Source organism: Scyliorhinus canicula, chromosome 8 (assembly GCF_902713615.1).
Source record: "Scyliorhinus canicula chromosome 8, sScyCan1.1, whole genome shotgun sequence".
NCBI lineage: Eukaryota > Metazoa > Chordata > Chondrichthyes > Carcharhiniformes > Scyliorhinidae > Scyliorhinus > Scyliorhinus canicula.
In genome coordinates this window covers 127192969-127212580 of record NC_052153.1, presented here as the reverse complement: position 1 = coordinate 127212580, position 19612 = coordinate 127192969, and the positions used below count along the sequence as shown (strand labels likewise).

The 19612-nt window shown below is 46.5% G+C and overlaps 1 protein-coding gene across 5 annotated transcripts in view; it reads left to right on the top strand.

Moving 5' to 3' along the window:
• LOC119970492 overlaps positions 1-10142 on the top strand; it is a 309781-nt gene extending 299639 nt beyond the window's left edge. For 3 of the 5 annotated variants that reach the window (XM_038805212.1, XM_038805211.1, XM_038805213.1), the window contains one exon: positions 7504-10142. In XM_038805212.1, coding sequence (XP_038661140.1) covers positions 7504-8024 — 521 coding nt within the window. In that variant the 3' untranslated portion in view covers positions 8025-10142. The remainder of the gene's footprint in view (positions 1-7503) is intronic. The other 2 variants (XM_038805209.1, XM_038805210.1) reach the window with 1 other exon arrangement.
• The last annotated feature ends 9470 nt before the right edge of the window (positions 10143-19612 follow it).

Here is a 19612-nt window from a genome sequence, read left to right as displayed (position 1 = left end):
CTGAGCACAATGACTAGCTAGCCGCGATGGCGATGGAGATAGGGCTGATAAAAGACCACCAGAAAAGGCTGCAGGAGAAGATGGAGGATTTGGAGAACAGGTCGCGCAGGCAGAACCTGAGGATCATGGCCTGCCGGAGGGAAGCGAGGGATCTGACGCAGGTGAACATGTGGCGTATATGTTCGAGAAGCTGCTAGGGGAAGGTGCGTTTGCTCAGCCTTTGGAGGTGGACAGGGCGCACAGGATGCTTATGAAAAAAATGAAAATGAAATGAAAATCGCTTATTGTCACATGTAGGCTTCAATGAAGTTACTGTGAAAAGCCCCTAGTCGCCACATTCCGGCGCCTGTCCGGGGAGGCTAGCACGGGAATTGAACCATGCTGCTGGCCTGCTTGCTCTGCTTTAAAAGCCAGCGATTTAGCTGAGTGAGCTAAACCAGCCTATGAAGAAGCCGCTGAGGAATGAGCCACCGAGGGCGATGGTGGTGCGAATGTACTGGTTCCTGGACAAGGAACAGATCTTGAGGTGGGCCAGGCAGACGAGGAGCTGTTCGTGGGAAGGCAACCAAGACTTGGGTGCGGAACTGGCCAAAAGAAGGGCAAGTTTTAACAAAGTTAAATCGGCCCTCTTTAAGAAGAGGGTGAAGTTTGGTATGCTGTACCCAGCACGTCTGTGGATCACTTATGAGGGCCAGGAGCTTTACTTCCGATCGCTAGATGCGGCGATGAGCTTTAATAATGACAGGGGACTGACAGGTGATGGAGGACATTGAACTTGGGAGAGAGTTGCTGTGTTTTTGATCTGCTGCTAACTTTTCCTTTTTTTCTTGTGGTTTTATATGTATTATTTTGCACTAAGTTTGGGGCTGTTGCTCAGTTTTGTTCTTAATGGGGATGGTGGGTGCAATTTTCTCCTTTGTGTTTATTGGGGATTGTAATGTTTGCATACGTATGTTCGGGCGGGGTGGAGGGACATCAGTGGGGGGTAGGATGTTTGGCGCCATGGGCGGGGGCTACAAGGCTAGCTGAGCGGGCTAACTTACGGAAATGCAGTAGAGGGCGAACAGGTGATAAGCTTGGTGAGGGGGTTGGGATTGTTCTTTTGTTATGGGGTAGGGAGGGGGGTATTGATATGCTGACAGGGGAGGGTCTTGGAGACAGATTGAGGGTTGATGACGGTGGGCATCTGGTAACGGGCCTGAAGAGGCGCGGGATGCAGGCAGGAGGCTGGCCGAAGAAGGGTTATGGTTGATCAGGAGGGCGGGGTGCCCCTCGACCAGGCTGATCACATGGAACGTGAGAGGGTTGAATGGGCCGGTCAAGAGGGCTCGCGTGTTCGCGTATCTCAAGAGTTTAAAGGCGAATATGGCAATGTTACAGGAGACACACCTGAGGGTGGTGGATCAGACTAGGCTGAGGAAGGGTGGGTTGGGCAGGTATTTCATTTATGGCTAGACTCTAAAACTAGGGGGTAGCGATTTTGATTAATAAGTGGGTGTCATTTGAGGTAGGTAGCATAGTGGGGGACTCGGGGGGTAGGTACGTTTTGGTGAGTGGGAAGCTGGAGGGGATGCCGGTGATATTAGTGAATATCTATGCTCCAAAATGGCACGGAGTTTATGAGGCAGGTGGCAGGGAAGTTTCCGGACCTGGTCTTGCATAAGCTGAACATGGTGGGGGGGGACTTTAAAACGGTTATGGATCCCAGGTATGATTGGTCGAGTTCGAGGACAGGGAGGGTGCCAGCTGCGGCGAAGGAACTAAAGGGGTTTATGGAACAGATGGGAGCGATAGAGCTCTGGAGGTTGGGACAACCAAGATCGTAGGAGTTCTCTTTTTTCTCCCTTGTGCACAAAGTGTACTCCCGGATCGATTTCTTCGGTTTGGACAGGGCTTTCCTGGCGGGGGCAGTAGATGCCGAGTATTTGACGATTGTTGTTTCGGATAATGCCCAACACTGGGTAGATCTACGGGTGAGCAAGGAGGGCCAGCGCCCGCACTGGAGAATAGATGTAGGATTCTTAGCGGATGACGAGGTGTGCATGCGGGTCAGGGAGGTCATCCAGAATTATGTGGAAATAAATGACACAGAGGAGGCAGGGGGATGGAAGCAGTTGCATAAATTAAATCTGGCCTGGTTAGTTGAGCAAATGTAGGAGGACTTTCGTAGGAGGGACATGCTTCTGTTGTCACTGGCAGGGAGTGTACACAATGTAGACATGACAGTTCGCCTGAGATTTTTGTTTGTTTTCCAGTGTCTCCCCATTTTTATGCCAAAGGCCTTTTTTAAGCGGGTTAATGCATTGATTTCTGGGTTTGTATGGGCAGGTAAAATCCCGCGAGTAAGGAAAGTGCTGTTGGAGTAAATATAACCATGATCAGGAAGTGGGTAGTCGGGGAGGGGTTGGTGTGGAAGCGGGTGGAGGTGGCATCATGTCGGGGCACAAGTTTCGGGGCACTGGTAATGGTGCCTATGCCATTCCCGCCAGCTCAGTACTCCACAAGCCCGGTGGTTGTGCCGGTTCTGAGGGTATGGGGGACAGTGACGGAAGCATATGGGAGTGGAGGGAGCATCGGTATAGGCTCCAATTTGTGGCAATCACCGGTTTATGCCGGGGAGGTTGGATGGGAGGTTTTGGAGGTGGTAGAGAGCAGGGATTGAGAGGCTGGGGGAGCTGTTTATCGATGGGAGCTTTCCTTGTTTGGAGGATTTGGAGGAGGTGTTTGAATTGCCGGGTGGGAATGGGTTTCGCTATCTGCAGGTGAGGGACTTTGTGTGAAGGCAGGTTTCAACTTTTCGCTTTTACTGGCCCAGGCGATACAGGATGTGATATTTTCAAAAACGGAATGGGGGAAGGGAAGGTCTTGGATATTTATGAAGACCTTCCCTTCTTCCACTTCCCAGATAGGGGAGGTAAAGCGCAAGTGGGAAGATGAGCTAGGTAAGGAGGTAGAGGCAGGTCTGAGGATGCACTGAGCAGAGTCAACAGGTCCTCATCATGTGCCAGGCTCAGCCTGATAGAATTCAAGGTGGTTCACCGGGTACACATGACATTGGCCCCGATGAGTACGTTTCTTGGAGTGGAAGACAGGAGCAGGAGGGCCTGCAGATCATGTCCACATGTTTTGGGCATGGCCGAAGCTTAGGGGATACGGGCAGGGATTTGCTGATGTTGTGTCCACAGTGCTAAAAACGAGAGTGAACCCGTGTCCAGAGATGGCGATCTTTGCAGTTTTGGAAGACCCGCAAGTCCAGGGGGCAAAAGAGGCTGACATTTTGGTCTTTGCATCCTTGGTAGCCCGAAGGTGGATCCTATTATTGTGGTGGGACCCGGAGCCCCCAAACTCATGTACCACATCAGCCAGTGAGTGTGCCACGTCCCTCAGGGTGTGGCCCACATTAGTCTTGTCCTGGGGGGCAGGGGTGGCAAACACAACCAATTACACTGTTAAACGGTCCGATGCATGCAGACCAGGGGTTGGCTAGCTGATGGCGTCAGTGGCCAGGGCACATGGCATTTGCAGGTAGCGTGGGTCCTGGCATGTGGGGTAGGGTGGGGGTCCGGCCGTCCCCCGGGGGTGGTGGGAGGTCCGGGCCACATGTGTTGGGGGTTAGTGCCAGAGACTAAGCGCTGCCTACTCACCCTGGCCGCCCTGAGGAAGTGGTGCAGTTTTTGTCTGCACTGCTTGGCAGCCCAGGCAACTTTGCTGACGGTGCTGACGGCGACTACCACCTCCGCCCAGGCACGGCAACCGCCCTTCTTCCTGGGCCGGGGTTACAGCACCATTCGCCTCTTCTCCACGGCATCCAGGAGGGTCTTCAGCTCCGCTGCTCTCTTTCCAGCCATATTGGCTGCGACGGTGTGTGTGTGTGTGTGTGTGTGTGTGTGTGGTGGTGGTGGTGGTGGGGGGGGGGGGGGGGGGGGGGGGGAGAGAGAATCTCTTAAGTGCGGCTGCTGCTGTGCGGCAATCACGGAACCGGCGAATCCGCCGCCGTTCCGTGTGCAAGTGTGGTGTTTCCCGTGACGCCTCTGCTAGCCCCTTTGGAGTGGCTGAATACTTTCACCTGTGAAACTCCACAGTTTTCACGACAGCATCAGCCCGAGAATTTTGAAATTAGATCAAAGTACACTAGCATGTTAGATTTTCAAAATTATTTTCACTGTTATAAATTGCTCACTTGGACTGAGACAGTGTTCTATGGCCTATGTTCTGTTTCCTTCCTGGTCAGTTTGAATTAGTTCGCTGCTCATCGCAGCAGCAGACCTGATACAGCTAGCCACAGTATGTCTGGATTAAGGATTGAGAAAATAGTCATTGGATTACAGATAGAAACTGATTGCTATTTGTAAATGTGTGAATGTTAGATGAGGAAAGGATTTGACTGTGATAGGACTACAGTCATACATCCTGCGGACACTATCTCGACTCACACATATGGCTGGATTTAATAGGGCGGAAGTGACCCAACTGCACTGGCTAAAAAGTAGGAATGTGGCATATTCCCATGATCCCGACAGTGGCTTTGTAGCTGTTTAACATTGAGACAACAATTAATTGTTTGCAGGCATGACTTCCACCTCACAGCAGTACGGTGGCACAGTGGTTAGCACCGCTGGCTCACAGTGCCAGGGCCTGGGTTCAATTCCAATCTTGGGTGACTGTCTGTGTGGAGTTTTCACTTTCTCCTCGTGTCTGCGTGGGTTTCCACCAGGTGCTCTGGTTTCCTCCCACAGTCCAAAGATGTGCAGTTTAGGCGGATTGGCCATGTTAAATTGTCCCTTAAATATCCAAAGGTGTGCAGGTTATGTGAGGTTACGGGGATAGGGCGGGGGACTTTCAGAGGATTGGTGCAGACTTGATGAGCCGAATGGCTTCCTTCTGCACTGTAGGAATCCTATGCTACTGCGCTGCACTGGGGGCCGATTAAAGTGGCACCCAACTGAACTGTTTATTGTCCAATGAGGTACAGCCATGAAATTCTAGGTGCCTTTCAATGGCAATGTAGGGAATCAGGAGAGTTAGCAATTCTGAGCTTATTCTTAGGAGACTAATCCAGAATCCTGGCACTAATTTATTTCCTTGTAATAATACTATGTTCTGAGTATGGAAATTCCCCAGAGCGAGAATGAAGTCAAGTGCATGTGGGTGACTGGACAAGTTGCAGGTGCCTGTTAAAAGCAGTAGATCAGAATCTTAGCTCTGACAGGTTCATAGCTCCCCTCCCAAAAAAAATCTCACTCCTTCAGTACACATTTCTCCTCATCTACATTCCAAAGGGGCATGGGGTGGGGCACTGGGAAAGCGGAAACTGTGCTGGCCAGGATTTCAATGGCAAATAGGTGCTGACACTAGCACCAAACCCTTGAATCCACAGTCACTCACTCATCAACAACAGAAATAAGACCTTTGGTCACTGATGCTCACTCAATTCTTCTTCTCATTGATCCTGCAAAGGGCAGACCTTCAGGAAGATGAGGCTGCATTTACTTCTGCCAGCATGATTTACATACAAGTAGGAGAGACATCAGAGAGGATTGTGATGGTGATACCAGGCTTGCCATAGGGAGGAGTTTCACCCTGATGAGCAAGGGCCATCAGGACCCCTTCTGAATGCAGATGATGAAGTTCACAGAAACATTGCACATAGGCAGCTTCAACCGAGCCGATACAAAACACACATGTCTTCTCTACAGATGAGCAAGAGAGTGTTGCGAATGCCACCAGATGTCCAAGGATCTATGGCTCACATCTGCCACATTCGATCATGGCTGATATGTGCCTCATCCCCATTCTGCTACCTTCTCGAAATATTAATTAACCCGATATATTAATCCATATTTATCAAGAAATTCCCTTATTAATCAAGAACACCAGATTTGTGCTTGAGATGCTGTCACCTACAGGGCTAAATACCAAGAGCTGGATGGTGAAATCAGACAGAATAGTTCTTTCTTAGAATGTCAGAACTAGGAGCAGAAGCAGGGCAGCACGGTGGCATTGTGGATAGCACAATCGCTTCACAGCTCCAGGGTCCCAGGTTCGATTCCGGCTTGGGTCATTGTCTGTGCTGAGTCTGCACATCCTCCCCGTGTGTGCGTGGGTTTCCTCCTGGTGCTCCGGTTTCCTCCCACAGTCCAAAGATGTGCAAGTTAGGTGGATTGGACATGATAAATTGCCCTTAGTGTCCAAAATTGCCCTTAGTGTTGGGTGGGGTTACTGGGTTATGGGGATAGGGTGGAGGTGTTAACCTTGGGTAAGGTGCTCTTTCCAGGAGCTGGTACAGACTCGATGGGCCGAATGGCCTCCTTCTGCACTGTAAAAAAAATTCTATGAACAAATTTAGCCTCTCGACCCTGCGACACCATTCAATACGATCATGGATGATCTCATTGTGGCCTCAACTCCACCGACCTGCCCGTTCTCCATAACCCTTCAACCCATTATCAATTAAATATCTGTCTAACTCCTCAAATTTACTGACTGTCCCAGCATCCACCGCACTCGGATAGCGAAGTCCATAGATTCACAACCCTTTGGGAGAAGGAGTTTAACCTCATCTCTGTTTTAAAATTGCTACCCTTTATCCCTCGACTATGACCTCCCGATCTAGAATGCTCCACAAGAGGAAACAACGAATCCACGCCTACTTTATCCGTACCTTTTATCATCTTATATACCTCAAGTTGATCTCCCACCATCTAAACTCTAGAGAGTAAAGGCCTAAACTGCTCAATCTCCCTTCATATGACAAACCCCTTTTCTCTGGAATCAATCAAGTGAACCTCCTCTAAACTGCCTCCAATGCCACTGCATCTTTCTCAAATAAGGGTACCAAAACTGTGCACAATACTCCAGATATAGTCTCAGCAATGCTTGTATTGTTGCAACAACGGTCCCTTACCTTTATACTCTATTGCTTTAGCTATAAATGCGAACATTCCATTTGCTTTCCATATCTTCTGCACCTGCATGCTAGTTTTCTGCGACGCTTGCACGAGGACACCCAGATCCCTCTGCACTGGAGCACCTTGTAGTCTCTCCTCATTTAGATAACATGTTGCCTTCCTATTTTCCAACCGAAATGCATGACTACACACTTATTCACGTTAAATTCCATCTACCAAGTTTTGGCCCATTTTTCTAACCTATCTATATCCATTTTTATGGTTCTTATTTCCTCAATGCAACTTTCCCATTGCAATAGTCCCACTATTTTTGTTTTGCCGGCAAATTTGGCTGTAGAACCTTTATCCCTGTATCCAAGACATTAATATAGATTTTAAATAGTTGGGGCCCAAGGACCAAGCCCTGTGGTACCCCACTAGTTACATCTTGCCATCCAGAAAAAGACCAATTTAAAAACGTTCAACAACATACCTGTTCCTGTCAAAATTACAGCTGATTTACTTTTTTTCTTTGAATGTATAAATCTATTTCTTGTTCCTCTTGAAATGGATGTCTTCTCTAATCTGAACATTGTTACTATATTTCTTTTTAAAGGTGACGAGGCTCTGTCCAGGTTTGGGAAAGATTTATTCCTTTCCTTGGAATGCTGTATCAAAGATTGCGCAGATCAACGAGACTTATTGACCAGTGAACTTGCAACTTCGAAGGAAGAGTTCAGTCATGCCCTTGAAACACTTGACAATCTGAGAAAAGAGAGGATGGAAAAACAAATTGATGGTGGACATGCATCACAACGAGCCCCAAAGCCAGGCAGACTAGATGGAAAAGTAAAAGTAGATAAGATTTCTAACACACCACAAGATCAGGCAACAAGAGAAGAGCTTAACAGTTTAACAACTGAAGCATCAATCATTACAACAGAGTCTTCCATAAAATATCAATCTACGTCACTGATCTCTAATTCCCCCACTGAAAGCATAAATACTACTTTAAAATCACAAGATGATCCCTCGAAGCAGGGCAGCTCTGAGAGATACGTCAGTCAACGGACATCCAAACCAGTCAAGAAAAACAAGACCAAAGTGATACAACAAAGACCACCTTGGCAGGATTAAGCAATAGGCTCCTTGTGATTTAGCACACTGGTATTTTGAAATTTTTAACAGTTCATGAGTAGAAAAAAAAATCCAAAGAGCTGGGTTAATGGCCAACTGAAATATCTCCCTGGGCAACAAATGTACTCGGGCTTCCTCAGCAAATGAAATGTACTTAAAATCGTGTTTTCTGGTGTCACTCAAGGTTAAGGGGGGGGGTTGTTGGGTTACGGGTATAGGGTGGATACGTGGGTTTGAGTAGGGTGATCATTGCTCGGCACAACATCGAGGGCCGAAGGGCCTGTTCTGTGCTGTAATGTTCTATGTTCATATCTATTTTTGTTATTCTGATATTTTCATCATTTTCATACTACCCTTTATACTACAAAGGCCACAGATGTGAACAAATGTTTTTGTATCATATCGATAAAATGTTTGAATCTAGTGTTCAACATGTCGTCCACACAATAAGTGGATACTTTATACAGTACTTCATACTTTCATTAATACTTGGATTCTGGCAGACTGCAGATTATTGCAAATGTTAGGGTTATTTTTGTATTATTTCGTGACTATAAATTTTACATCTATTCTGTACATATTCATTTTCTACATCACAATTTTCAAAATCCACTTGAAAAGTAATTAGAAAATAGAAATACAGGTGAATTCAAAATAAATTATAACACGTAGGTGTATTGATGATAGTGATTTTGGTATGAAATTTCCAGAATATGAACTATTACTTCAAAATGTGAAACTATTACAATGCTAAGTAAGGTTTGAGAAAAACTGACATGAATAAAGATAAAAGCAAAGATTTGTTTTGTAAATTGAAGGTTAATTATAACAAATGTAAAAGCTATCAACAGTAGTGACTGTTCTGTTTTTTCTCTTTTCCACAAAATAAGCGGAGGAGTCTCAAATGATCGTTTAATGGCCAACGCGTTGGGAGAGCACAAATTCAGAGAAAGACCTCCGAAGCTGACTCTGCCCACACATGAAATCAAGTATCATTTATACAGTGTGGGTTACATAGTCATAGATATTATTTACATTGATATGTTTCAAACTTTACATTGAACAAATTGCATATGTACACACAGGCAGAGTAAGTGTTATCTACCTTCACCCTTCACCTTCCAATGGATTCCTCCTTAACCTCCCTACTTGGTGCCAGACCCGATATCTGTGTCTGGTCCTTGGGTTGAGCCAGAAAAACATGTTGTTAACCTTTATCCTGACTACTTGTAGATTGTGTCTGAAGAACAAGCTATTAAGGTCACTGGAACCTAACCTAACTGAAACATGTTGCGTGACCCTTACGCTGACTGCTGCAGGTGCCACATCAGCTTTTAGCTGACATCTTTGTAAAGTTGTCCTTTATTGCTTCAGTATACTGCAACATTTACATAAATTTAAAAACCCTAAGAATAATTGTAAATTACCCTAATAGATTGCTGATAGTAAATCCTAATCATGACCATAACAGTCACCATTTCCTATCAAAATGTTTTTCTATTACCAATCTGCCAAAACATAGTATGTATTATATTCATTGTGAAACTTTGGATGAAATTTTAGATTTGCGGTTGGGACACTGGCATTGATTTCAAATGGTCTCCCAACTCCCTATTAAATTGGGAACAGTCACACGGCAAAGGTTTTCTCTGAATTGGCCAGTTAGTGACCAGAGGGCACATATGCCTTTCAATTAAATGTGGTGCATGGGATATTGAAGGTTGAGGGCCAATAGGAGTTTCGCCAGCACAAAAGTCCTTGTCACGAAGCACGCTAATGTTATTTGAAAGGGTATCCAAACTTGGAACACTTGTTTGTGGGGATGTATAGTTTTGTTTTTGTGATAGTGTGAGGAGGAAAGTGAAATCCTAGTGAGAATCAATAGTCCAATTGTCATGTAGCAATTATTAAAGACTATTTATTAAAGAAAAGACTCACACAAACAGGACTACTCTACTCTGAGACAATTAAGATATATAAATTACTAAACATGCGCACAGTTTATGTAGAGCGTATTCCTTGTTACATATATCTGCAATCCACAAACTCCTTGAGACTTCCCCTTTTCCCCCCAAAACATCCTAAAAAACAGGCTGCATCACAGCCTGTTATGGCAACTGCTCGGCCCAAGACTGCAAGAAACTTCAGAGTCGTGAATACCGCCCGGTGCATCACAAGAATCCGCCTCCCATCCATTGACTCAATCTACACCTCCCGCTGCCTTGGGAAAGCGGGCAGCATAATCAAAGACCACTCCCACCTGGCTTGCTCACTCTTCCAATTTCTTCCATCGGGCAGGAGATACAAAACTCTGAGAACATGTACAAACAGATTTTAAAAAAGCTTCTTTCCCCGCTGTTACCAGACTCCTAAATGATCTTCTTATTGACTGGATAAAAGCGAATTACTGCAGATGCTGAAATCTGAAACGAAAGGGAAAATGCTGGAAAATCTCAGCAAGTCTGGCAGCATCTGTAGGGAGAGAAAAGAGCTAAAGTTTCGAGTCCGATGGCTCTTTGTCAAAGCTTTGACAAAGAGTCACCGGACTCGAAAAGTTAGCTCTTTTCTCTCCCTACAGATGCTGCCAGACTTGCTGAGATTTTCCAGCATTTTCCCTTTCGTCTCTTATTGACTGACCTGATTAATACTACACTCCTGTATGCTTCATCCGATGCCTGTGTCTATGTATTTACGTTGTGTACCTTGTGTTGCCCTATTGTGTATTTTCTTTACTGTTCATGAACGAAATGGTCTGTTTGAGGTACACGCAGAAAAATACTTTTCATCATACCTCGGTATACGTGACAATAAACAAATCCAAATTAAATAAATCTGGAGGTCAAAACCAGCTTATGTTTACCACACAATACAGGAATGATAATCAAGTCTGCGAAACGTCTTTCTCTGATCCAGTAAAGATTTTTAAACTGCCTTTATAAAGGGTTTCTGCACTGCCTTGGCTTTGAGGCTGTGAGATGTAAACAGGCTTGGTGGCTGGAAACTGGCTTGTCTGCTTCTGAGCCTGCTAGTTGTTAACTGGCCTACCCTCATCAACAAGAAGAAGAAAGCTCCCCACACCAGGCAAAACAACATAATCAACAAGGTAAAGAGGAGAGCCCATCAATTAGCTATGGCAGAGGTACAAGAACCAATGGTGAACTGAGAAAGCCAAGAAGCTGCAACTCATCGCTGTCTAGCATGACCCTGGGTTTCTTCACTACTACCAAGGGAATATATGGACCCAATACCCTAAGTCTTAAACCGGTGCGATATAAGGACGGAACCCTCTTGAGAGGCAGAGAGAACATAAGCCTTTGATGGAGAGAAAACTTCAAAGAACTCATAAACCGTGATACAACCGTAGATGAGGGTGTGTTTGAGGAAATGCCCCAACTCCCCATCAAAGATGATCTTGTACTCCCACTAGGCATGGACAAAGTTGAAGTTGCCATTAAACACATAAAGAATGGAAAAGCCACAGAGGTTGACGGGATTCCAATGGAAATTTTCAAATTTGGAGGAGAAGAAATCACCCGACTTCTCCATCAGTTGTCGCTGAAAATCTCGGACCGGGATGAAATTCCTGCCGACCTCAGGGATGTCGTTATCACCACCATCTTCAAGAAAGGACAAAAAGCGGACTATGGGAACTACCAAAGAACCCACCCACACTCCCATCGCCGGGAAAATTAGCGCCCGAATCTTGGCTAGCCGTGTTCTCTTAGTCTCTGAAACATTCCTTTGGAAAGCCAGTGTGGCTTCTGACCAACCCGTAGAACAGCGGACATGGTTTTCACTGCTCGGCAACTTCAAGAGGAATACCAGGAGCAACATCATCCACTCTCATGGCCTTCATAATCTGACCCAGACTTTTGATTTAGTCAATCGGGAAGTTCTATGGAAGACCCTGTCAAAGTCCGGCTGTCCAGAAAAATAAAGCCCCTCAGTCATTAAGTGTAAATTAGAGGGTCAATAAAGCCTTTCAGACCCTAAGTGAAATTAAGAGGGTCAATAAAGCCACTCGGTCCCTAAGTGTAATTAAGAGGGTCAATAAAGCCCTTCAGTCCCTGGTCCCTGAGTGTAATTAAGAGGATCAATAAAGCCCTTTAATCCTTAAGTGTAATTAAGATGGTCAATAAAGCCCCTCAGTCCCCGAGTGTAATTAGGAGGGTCAATAAAGCCTCTCAGTCCCAAACTGGAGGCACTCGGAGGGGCGAGAAGGCTCTTTGCCACCACCGCCCAGTGACCCAACGGTCAAGGCTCTGCCACAGCCCGTGGCATACTAAGATTGGAAGGCTGCAAAAAGCCTCTGAGTGAGACAAGGCTTTGGGGGTCACATCCGCACCTGGCCCCAAGACTCCATATTCTTCCTCTTGATCTTTGCCTGGAGCAACCCGTGGTTTTGAGGGTAAGGGGTACCACTCTTTCTTCATCGGAGGTTGGCGGGGAGAGATGTTTGTAACTCCATGAACCACAAAGTTCCCCCCTCCAAGGAGTAGCACCTCTTCCAGGGGAGCGCCCTGGCTGAGGAAGCCTCCATGCCTGGTGCCCCACCTGCTCTATCTTCCCTCCCCTCAACGCTCCACCCTCTGGGTCTGGGTCTTGGTGTTTTGGCCACCAGCTCGGTATCACGCACACCATCATTGTCGGACTCGGGGACCCACGCAGGGACAAGGCCGGGCCAAGGACATGATGCTGAGGTGTCAAAGGACCCAGATTAACAAGACATATGGACACCAAGCTCTGATGTTGACTTATCCTCCGAGCCAGTGGTTAGGGGTGTGCAGATCTCAACCAGTTTCATGATCTTCCGCGCCCTCTGATCATGCACATGCTCTTCACCGGCGGCCAGGATGTTGGTTGCCACCCATGTGGCCTCCCCTTATGGGGAAGCAGATGGTGTGCTGGAGGGGCGATGGGCGGCAGTTCCAGTCATGGCCGCTTTGGTGTTTTCTGTGACTTTGGAGGTGGGACATGCCCACAGGTGCCCTCAATCCAATACTTCCAGCATGGTGAACCATTAGCGGCTATCAGTGCACACTCATGCATTGAATTGCTGACTAAATTGGCACAATTGACTCATCAAGAAAGTGCCAGGGACCTTATTAGGCAACTGGCTTCCCCTTGTGGCAAGCAAGGCACACCTGATACATGTGAAGACTTTAATGTTTGGTCAACTGCGACCTTAGAGGGCACCCTCATTCCCACCAACTCTCATGGGCTGCGGATTAAATGAAGCTGCCAACTTGAACAGCCCGCGAGCCAGACACTGACAGCCTGGCCTCCATAACCCCAGTGGCTGTGAACTTCCAGACATCTCATACCCTCTGGCTTCAAAGTGAAGCCTGAGTGTGGGGGCTCAATCTGACTGCACACGTCCTTCCCCCTGAGTGAGGGACTTCAGCCCTCATGAGGCTGGAAACCACCCCTTGTAAGAGTCTCCCACTCTGCCCCTGCAGTCTGGTGTCTCACAAGACCCCACCTAAGGACCTCATAGTTACCCCTGTGATGGCCTTGTGGATTCACCTGCGCCTTGTGATAATATTGTCACGAGCCCAGCAAGGGAGACATGGAAAACCTGTAGATCAGCTGTCAGACCCCATTAAACCTCAAGGCTCACAGCCATGAAGCACCACTAAGACCAGCGAGTGACCTCACCCGCAGAGATGCCGAAGCTTAACCGCCCCACCCCCCTCGGTCTCGAGTTGCACTTATAGAACAGTACAGCACAGAACAGGCCCTTCGGCCCTCGATGTTGTGCCGTATCCACCCTATACCCGTAACCCAACAACACCCCCCCTTAACCTTACTGTTTAGGACACTATGGGCAATTTAGCATGGCCAATCCACCTAACCCGCACATCTTTGGACTGTGGGAGGAAACCGGAGCACCCGGAGAAAACCCACGCACACACGGGGAGGACGTGCAGACTCCGCACAGACAGTGACCCAGCCGGGAACCGAACCTGGGACCCTGGAGCTGTGAAGCATTGACACTAACCACCATGCTACCGTGCTGCCACCTCTGAAATTGGCACTCTGGAGAGCGATGGTGACCTGAGCGCTCACCTCCGATATTCTCTTCGGAGGTGTGGGTGCCAGGTTCTCGTTTTTATGGAGCTGTTGTAAATATTGCCAACTGAATATTCAGTGAGGGGGAAGTACAGATAGGAAGGCTCACTAATAAGATGCAAATGTATTTAAATGAGGTTCCCGGCCTTCCATGGCAGGATTGTTGTCATGCCACCAGCGAGGAGCCTGGAAAATCTGAAAACGGGATCTCGCTGGTGAGAATTACGTTTCCCAATTCTTGTCGTATTTTGGGCCCGGCCGTATTTTGGGCCCGGCCGTATTTTGGGCCCATGTTGCCATTCTCGCTAACGGTTAACATGGGCTGAATATCGTCCTAGAGAAATCAGAATTGATATTTTGTCCTTAGAGCTACAAATGGCAACCACAAAGCCTGGCCGATGCCATCTTGTTGCACACAATGAATGCCAAATGACAGATCATGTTGTTAATCAGCGAGCAATACTGATTTGATGCCAGTACTGCCATTTTAGAACTCGCGACTCCACTGAGCTCACACAGCTGAACATACATTAAGCAGCATCATTGGTGCTATTCAAACATCAATTGCTTACAGGTTAGTTACTGGTTGACATTTTCTGACTATTACCACAATCCTGTTTGGTGTTTTCCATAGTTGCTTTGAGTTTCAAATGTCCACAGAAAGTGCATTTTTTGTTGCCCTCAAAATGCTGAACAAAATCAGTTACTCCTGAACACTAGGAGTACTAATTAGCCTTCCCCTTGGACAGGAATATAACAGAAAATGAGTGGAGATCATGAAGAGCAGGGCACTGCTGCTGGTAAAGGGAAGAAGAGAAGGAAGCATGGAGTCATTTACATCCCAGGTGGAGGCCCATCAAGTACATGCTGGCTCCCGTGGAGCAACCCAGTCAGTCCCACTCCCCAGATTGATCCCCATAGCCCAGCAAATTTATTTCCATCAAACACCCAACCAATTTCCTTTTGAAATCGCTGAATTTTCCCACTTCTGCCACCCTGATGAACATGATTTCCAGGTCATTTCCACTTGCTGTTTCAAAAAGTTTTCCATCACGTCACCCAGCATCTCTTGCCCAACATCATAAATATATGTCCCCTTCTTGCATCACCGGCTAATTGAAATAATTTTAATTTATTTTCCTTATGAACCTGTCATAATTATATACATCTCTACCAAATTTCCACTCAATCTCCTTTGTTCCAAGGAGAACAACTCCAGCCTTTCAAACCTAACCTTTTTACGAATGCCCCCAATGCTAAAGTGTGGTGATCAGAACTAGACTCTCAACACGAGACAGTATTTACCCAGGATGTTTGGGGAGAAATTCTCCTACCTGACTTTTATTGATTCATGGAATGTGGACATCAGTGGCAAGGCCAACATTTATTGAGACCCCTAACTGACCTTGAGAACATTTCAGAGGGCAGCAATAATATTGCTGTAGATTTAGAGTCACACATGGACCAGAGCAGGTAAGGACAGTGTTACTTATAACAACTTTTTATTCCAACTGCAGTGGTGTAATTTGAACTCTATGCATCATTAGTCCAGGCCTCTGGACTATATGTCCAGTAACATAACCACTATGCGAGGAACAGTGAATAAGACTTCTGTACTTCAATAATAAAGTTTGAGCCAAAGAACTTTAGGCTGGCTCCTTTGCAACATCTCAGTTTGCTGTCCATTGCAGAATAAGGGATGTCACTGATTCTCTCTATTCAAAGAGTGTTACCTGAATTTCCTTCTAAGCAGGCTAAGTGGGCACATAGGCATGCTAGGATTTCAAACTCAGGGTGCTACTGACTACACACACATTGAGGACATTGTATGTCAGTCCAAAGATGTGCAGGTTGGGTGGATTGGCCATGAAACATTGTCCAAAATTCTATGATTAACCTAGGACAAAATTTCGGCGCAACATCGTGGGCCGAAGGGCCTGTTCTGTGCTGTATTTCTCTATCTATCTAACCAAAATAAATGACACTCCTCCCATTGGAGGGTCCAGAGTAGTTACTACTCAATAGCCCATATTGCAGGGAAGGCACTGCCACCACTTATTGCTCATCCCTAATTACTTTGGGAAAGTGGTGATCAGCTGCATTATTGAACTGCTGTAGCCCATGTGGTGTAGGTACACCCATAGTGCTGTTAGGAAGCGAGTTCCATGATTTTAACCCAGCGACAATGAAGGAATGCCAAGTCAGCGTGGCATATGGCTTGGATGGGAACCTCCAAGTGGTGGTGTTCCCATTCATCTGCAGCTATACCCTTCTATACGGGGTTTCGAAGGTGCTGTTTAAGGGGCCTCGGTAAGTTCCTGCAGTGCATCAAGCTGTCAAGGGATATGGCACTATTGTGGGCCACTGGCGATTGGTGAGCAGGAACAAGAACTTTCCTGATCAAACTGCAAGGAGGAGAGATCTCAAGGAGCCCAATGGTGTTCTCATGCTGTCCTTTCATGTGCTCCCTTATATCTGGTTCAACCTGAAAGAGCCCCTGCAAGATCTGCTCCCCCGTTGGGAGCAGGTGTGAAGGTGACATGAGTACATGCCTGCCAGATTAAGACTTCATGTTGCTTTCAATGTGCCATGCATAGGGACTTTGTGAGAGCATGGGAAAGAAAATCTCATTTCTACTTACAGTAGGTGCCTGACGTCGTGAGAGAATGGAGTGCTTTGCAAGGTCAAATGTGCTCATTTAGCACGAGGGCTCTGCATTTTAGCACAGTTTGGAGCATGCAAAGGATCACAACATCAGCAGGGAAGTCATTAAGTAGTTCAATTTAATGCAGCTATCATAAATCAAGGTACAAGAGAGCAAAGAATGATGTCTGTTACCAAAAAGGAGTTGTGGCTGCCAGCCAGCAGGGGGTAGAAATCCAAATTGTAAAGCTTACTCTGCCTTGAACCTGTTATCTATCAGATTGTCATGGGCTTGTCTGCTGTGTTGCAGTGCCCTCTGTATGTACTTCTGCAATCTCCTGGTCCTTGTCAGTACTATCCCCATAATCATCCTCATTGTTGGAGGAGGGAACTTGATCCTCCATGTCCCCCTCAGCCAAGACAACCCACTTTGTAATGCAAGGTTGCGGCAGGGCACAGCAGACAATGATGATCTGGGATACTGTGGGGAATATTGAAGAGCTCCACTTGGTGGTCCAAATATTTGAACCTCATCTTTAGGATGCCTATTGTCTGCTCAGTACCTTTATGGAAGCATTTGGGGCATTGTAGCTCTCCTCAGTGATACTTTATGAGTGGCAAACTGGTGTCATCAGCCAGGTGTTCTGGGGTGTATCCCTTGTCCAAAGCAGCTAGCCTAGCAACTTCCAAATCTTTCAAAAATCTGTGGCACCTGGGAGTGGGTCAGAATCTAGGCATCGTGAAAGCTTGCTGAGCACAAACATGCAGGAATCGTCTTGTGTGATCACATATCAGCTGCATGTTCACAATCTCTCTTATGGACTGATCTGATCTTTACACACATCTTCTCTACTGAGTAGTGCTGCACGTAGGAGTCTCCACTTCACTCGGGACATTGTGCAGTACCTGTACCACACCCTTGCAGAGTTGGTGTCATGTGGCAGTGGAGGACACCCGCTCCCTGTGGCCGTAAAGATCATGGAACAATGTAGTTCCGGGACTCCTGTATGATATCTCACATGCATTCACCCATTAGTGCATTCGTGAGGTCACGTCCGCCCGGCCCAGTTTGCAGAGTGGACAGCGCCAGTGTTCCCGGTGCGGAAGCTAGACATGTCCATTCGCTGTGTGGCGATTACAAATGACATTCAACAGGGCCTCGCACTTGGACATGCCCCATGTAGAGGACCTATATGTGAGCTGGGGGCCACTCATTCACGAATTTGGACATGAGCCACGCGTACCTCCAGCTGGAGTTGGACACAGCGTCTTGAAAATATGTCACCGGCAATACATACAGGAATTTGTACAAGTACTCCTGGCTTCCATTTTGGGTGTCATCGGCGTGTTCAATTTTCCAGTAGGTAACGGAAAACATCCTCGGCGCATCTACCTGGATGAACTAATTCCAGGAGGCACCTCACAAGTGCCAAGCAATGACCATTCCCAACAAGAGAGAATCTAACCACGGCTCCTTCACATTCGATGGCATTACCATCGCTGAATCACCACTCTCACCATCCTGGGGGTTAACAATAACCGGAAACAGAACTGGACTGGCCATATATATTCTGCGGCTGTAAGAGCAGGTCAGAAGCAAGAAAACCAGTGTTGAGTAACTCACCTCCTGACTCCCAAAAGCCTGTCCACCATCCACAAAATCAGAATACTAATAACACTCAAGAAGGTTGACACTGTTCAGGACAAAGCAGCCCACTTGATTGGCAACTCTTCCACAAACATTCATTCCCTCCACTACCGATGACCAGTGGCAGCCGTGTGTACCACCTACAAGTTGCACAGCAGGAACACGCCAATGTTCCTTAGTCAGCACCTTCCAAACCCACAACCACTACCATCTAGAAGGACAGGGTAGCAGACACAAGGGAACACACCACCCGGAAGTTCTCCTCCAATCATTCACAATCCTGACTTAGAATAATATTGCCATTCCTGCACTGTCACTGGGTCAAAATACTGGAACTTCGCACCACCATGTGAAAATGAAAAATGAAATGAAAATCGCTTATTGTCACGAGTAGGCTTCAATGAAGTTACTGTGAAAAGCCCCTAGTCGCCACATTCCAGCGCCTGGTACGGGAATCGAACCGTGCTACTGGCCTTCTTGGTCTGTTTTAAAAGCCAGCAATATAGCCGAGTAAGCTAAACCAGCACCTATGTGTGTACCTACACCACACATTGCAGTGGTTCAAGAATGCAGATTGCTACAACTTTCTCAAGGGAATTAGGGATGGGCAATAAATTCCAGCCTAGCCAGCCCACGTCCTATTAAAATGAAGAAAAGTTTTTAAAATACATATTTTCACACAATATTACTTACACACAACACTGACCCACCACAGTAAACTTCACATTTCCTTTAATAATTAACGAGGTGTACGAACAGATTTATTACCCAGCACCTGAGTTCTTGTCGCCATTTCATCCAAAATTGACAGAAGTAGTGCTTGATGATTAGCTGAGATAATTCTTCACTTCAGAAACATAAGTTTACTTTTTTTTAAATTCAGAAATTCGTTTCACTCCCCAAAACAACCGAATTTTAGCATCTGAATGATTTCTGAGTTCATTTATTTTTCATTCAGTTATTTCAGCTGCTGTAATGTTTACATTGTTGATGATCATGAAGTTGCCTCTTTAAAGCTGTAGTCAATCGTTTTTCAGCAAAATGTAATTATGCTTGGTTCCTCTGTGGATTCTTCACTTACCCTTCCCCCATTACCTTTCCAAAAAAATCTCATTTGTTTTTCTAACCTCCAAGCCCGCTTTTCTAGAACAGCCATTGGCTGCACAAGGAGAGCTCATGTGGGCTGTCAGAAGTTCACGCCCATTCTCAAACCACTTTATCTCTA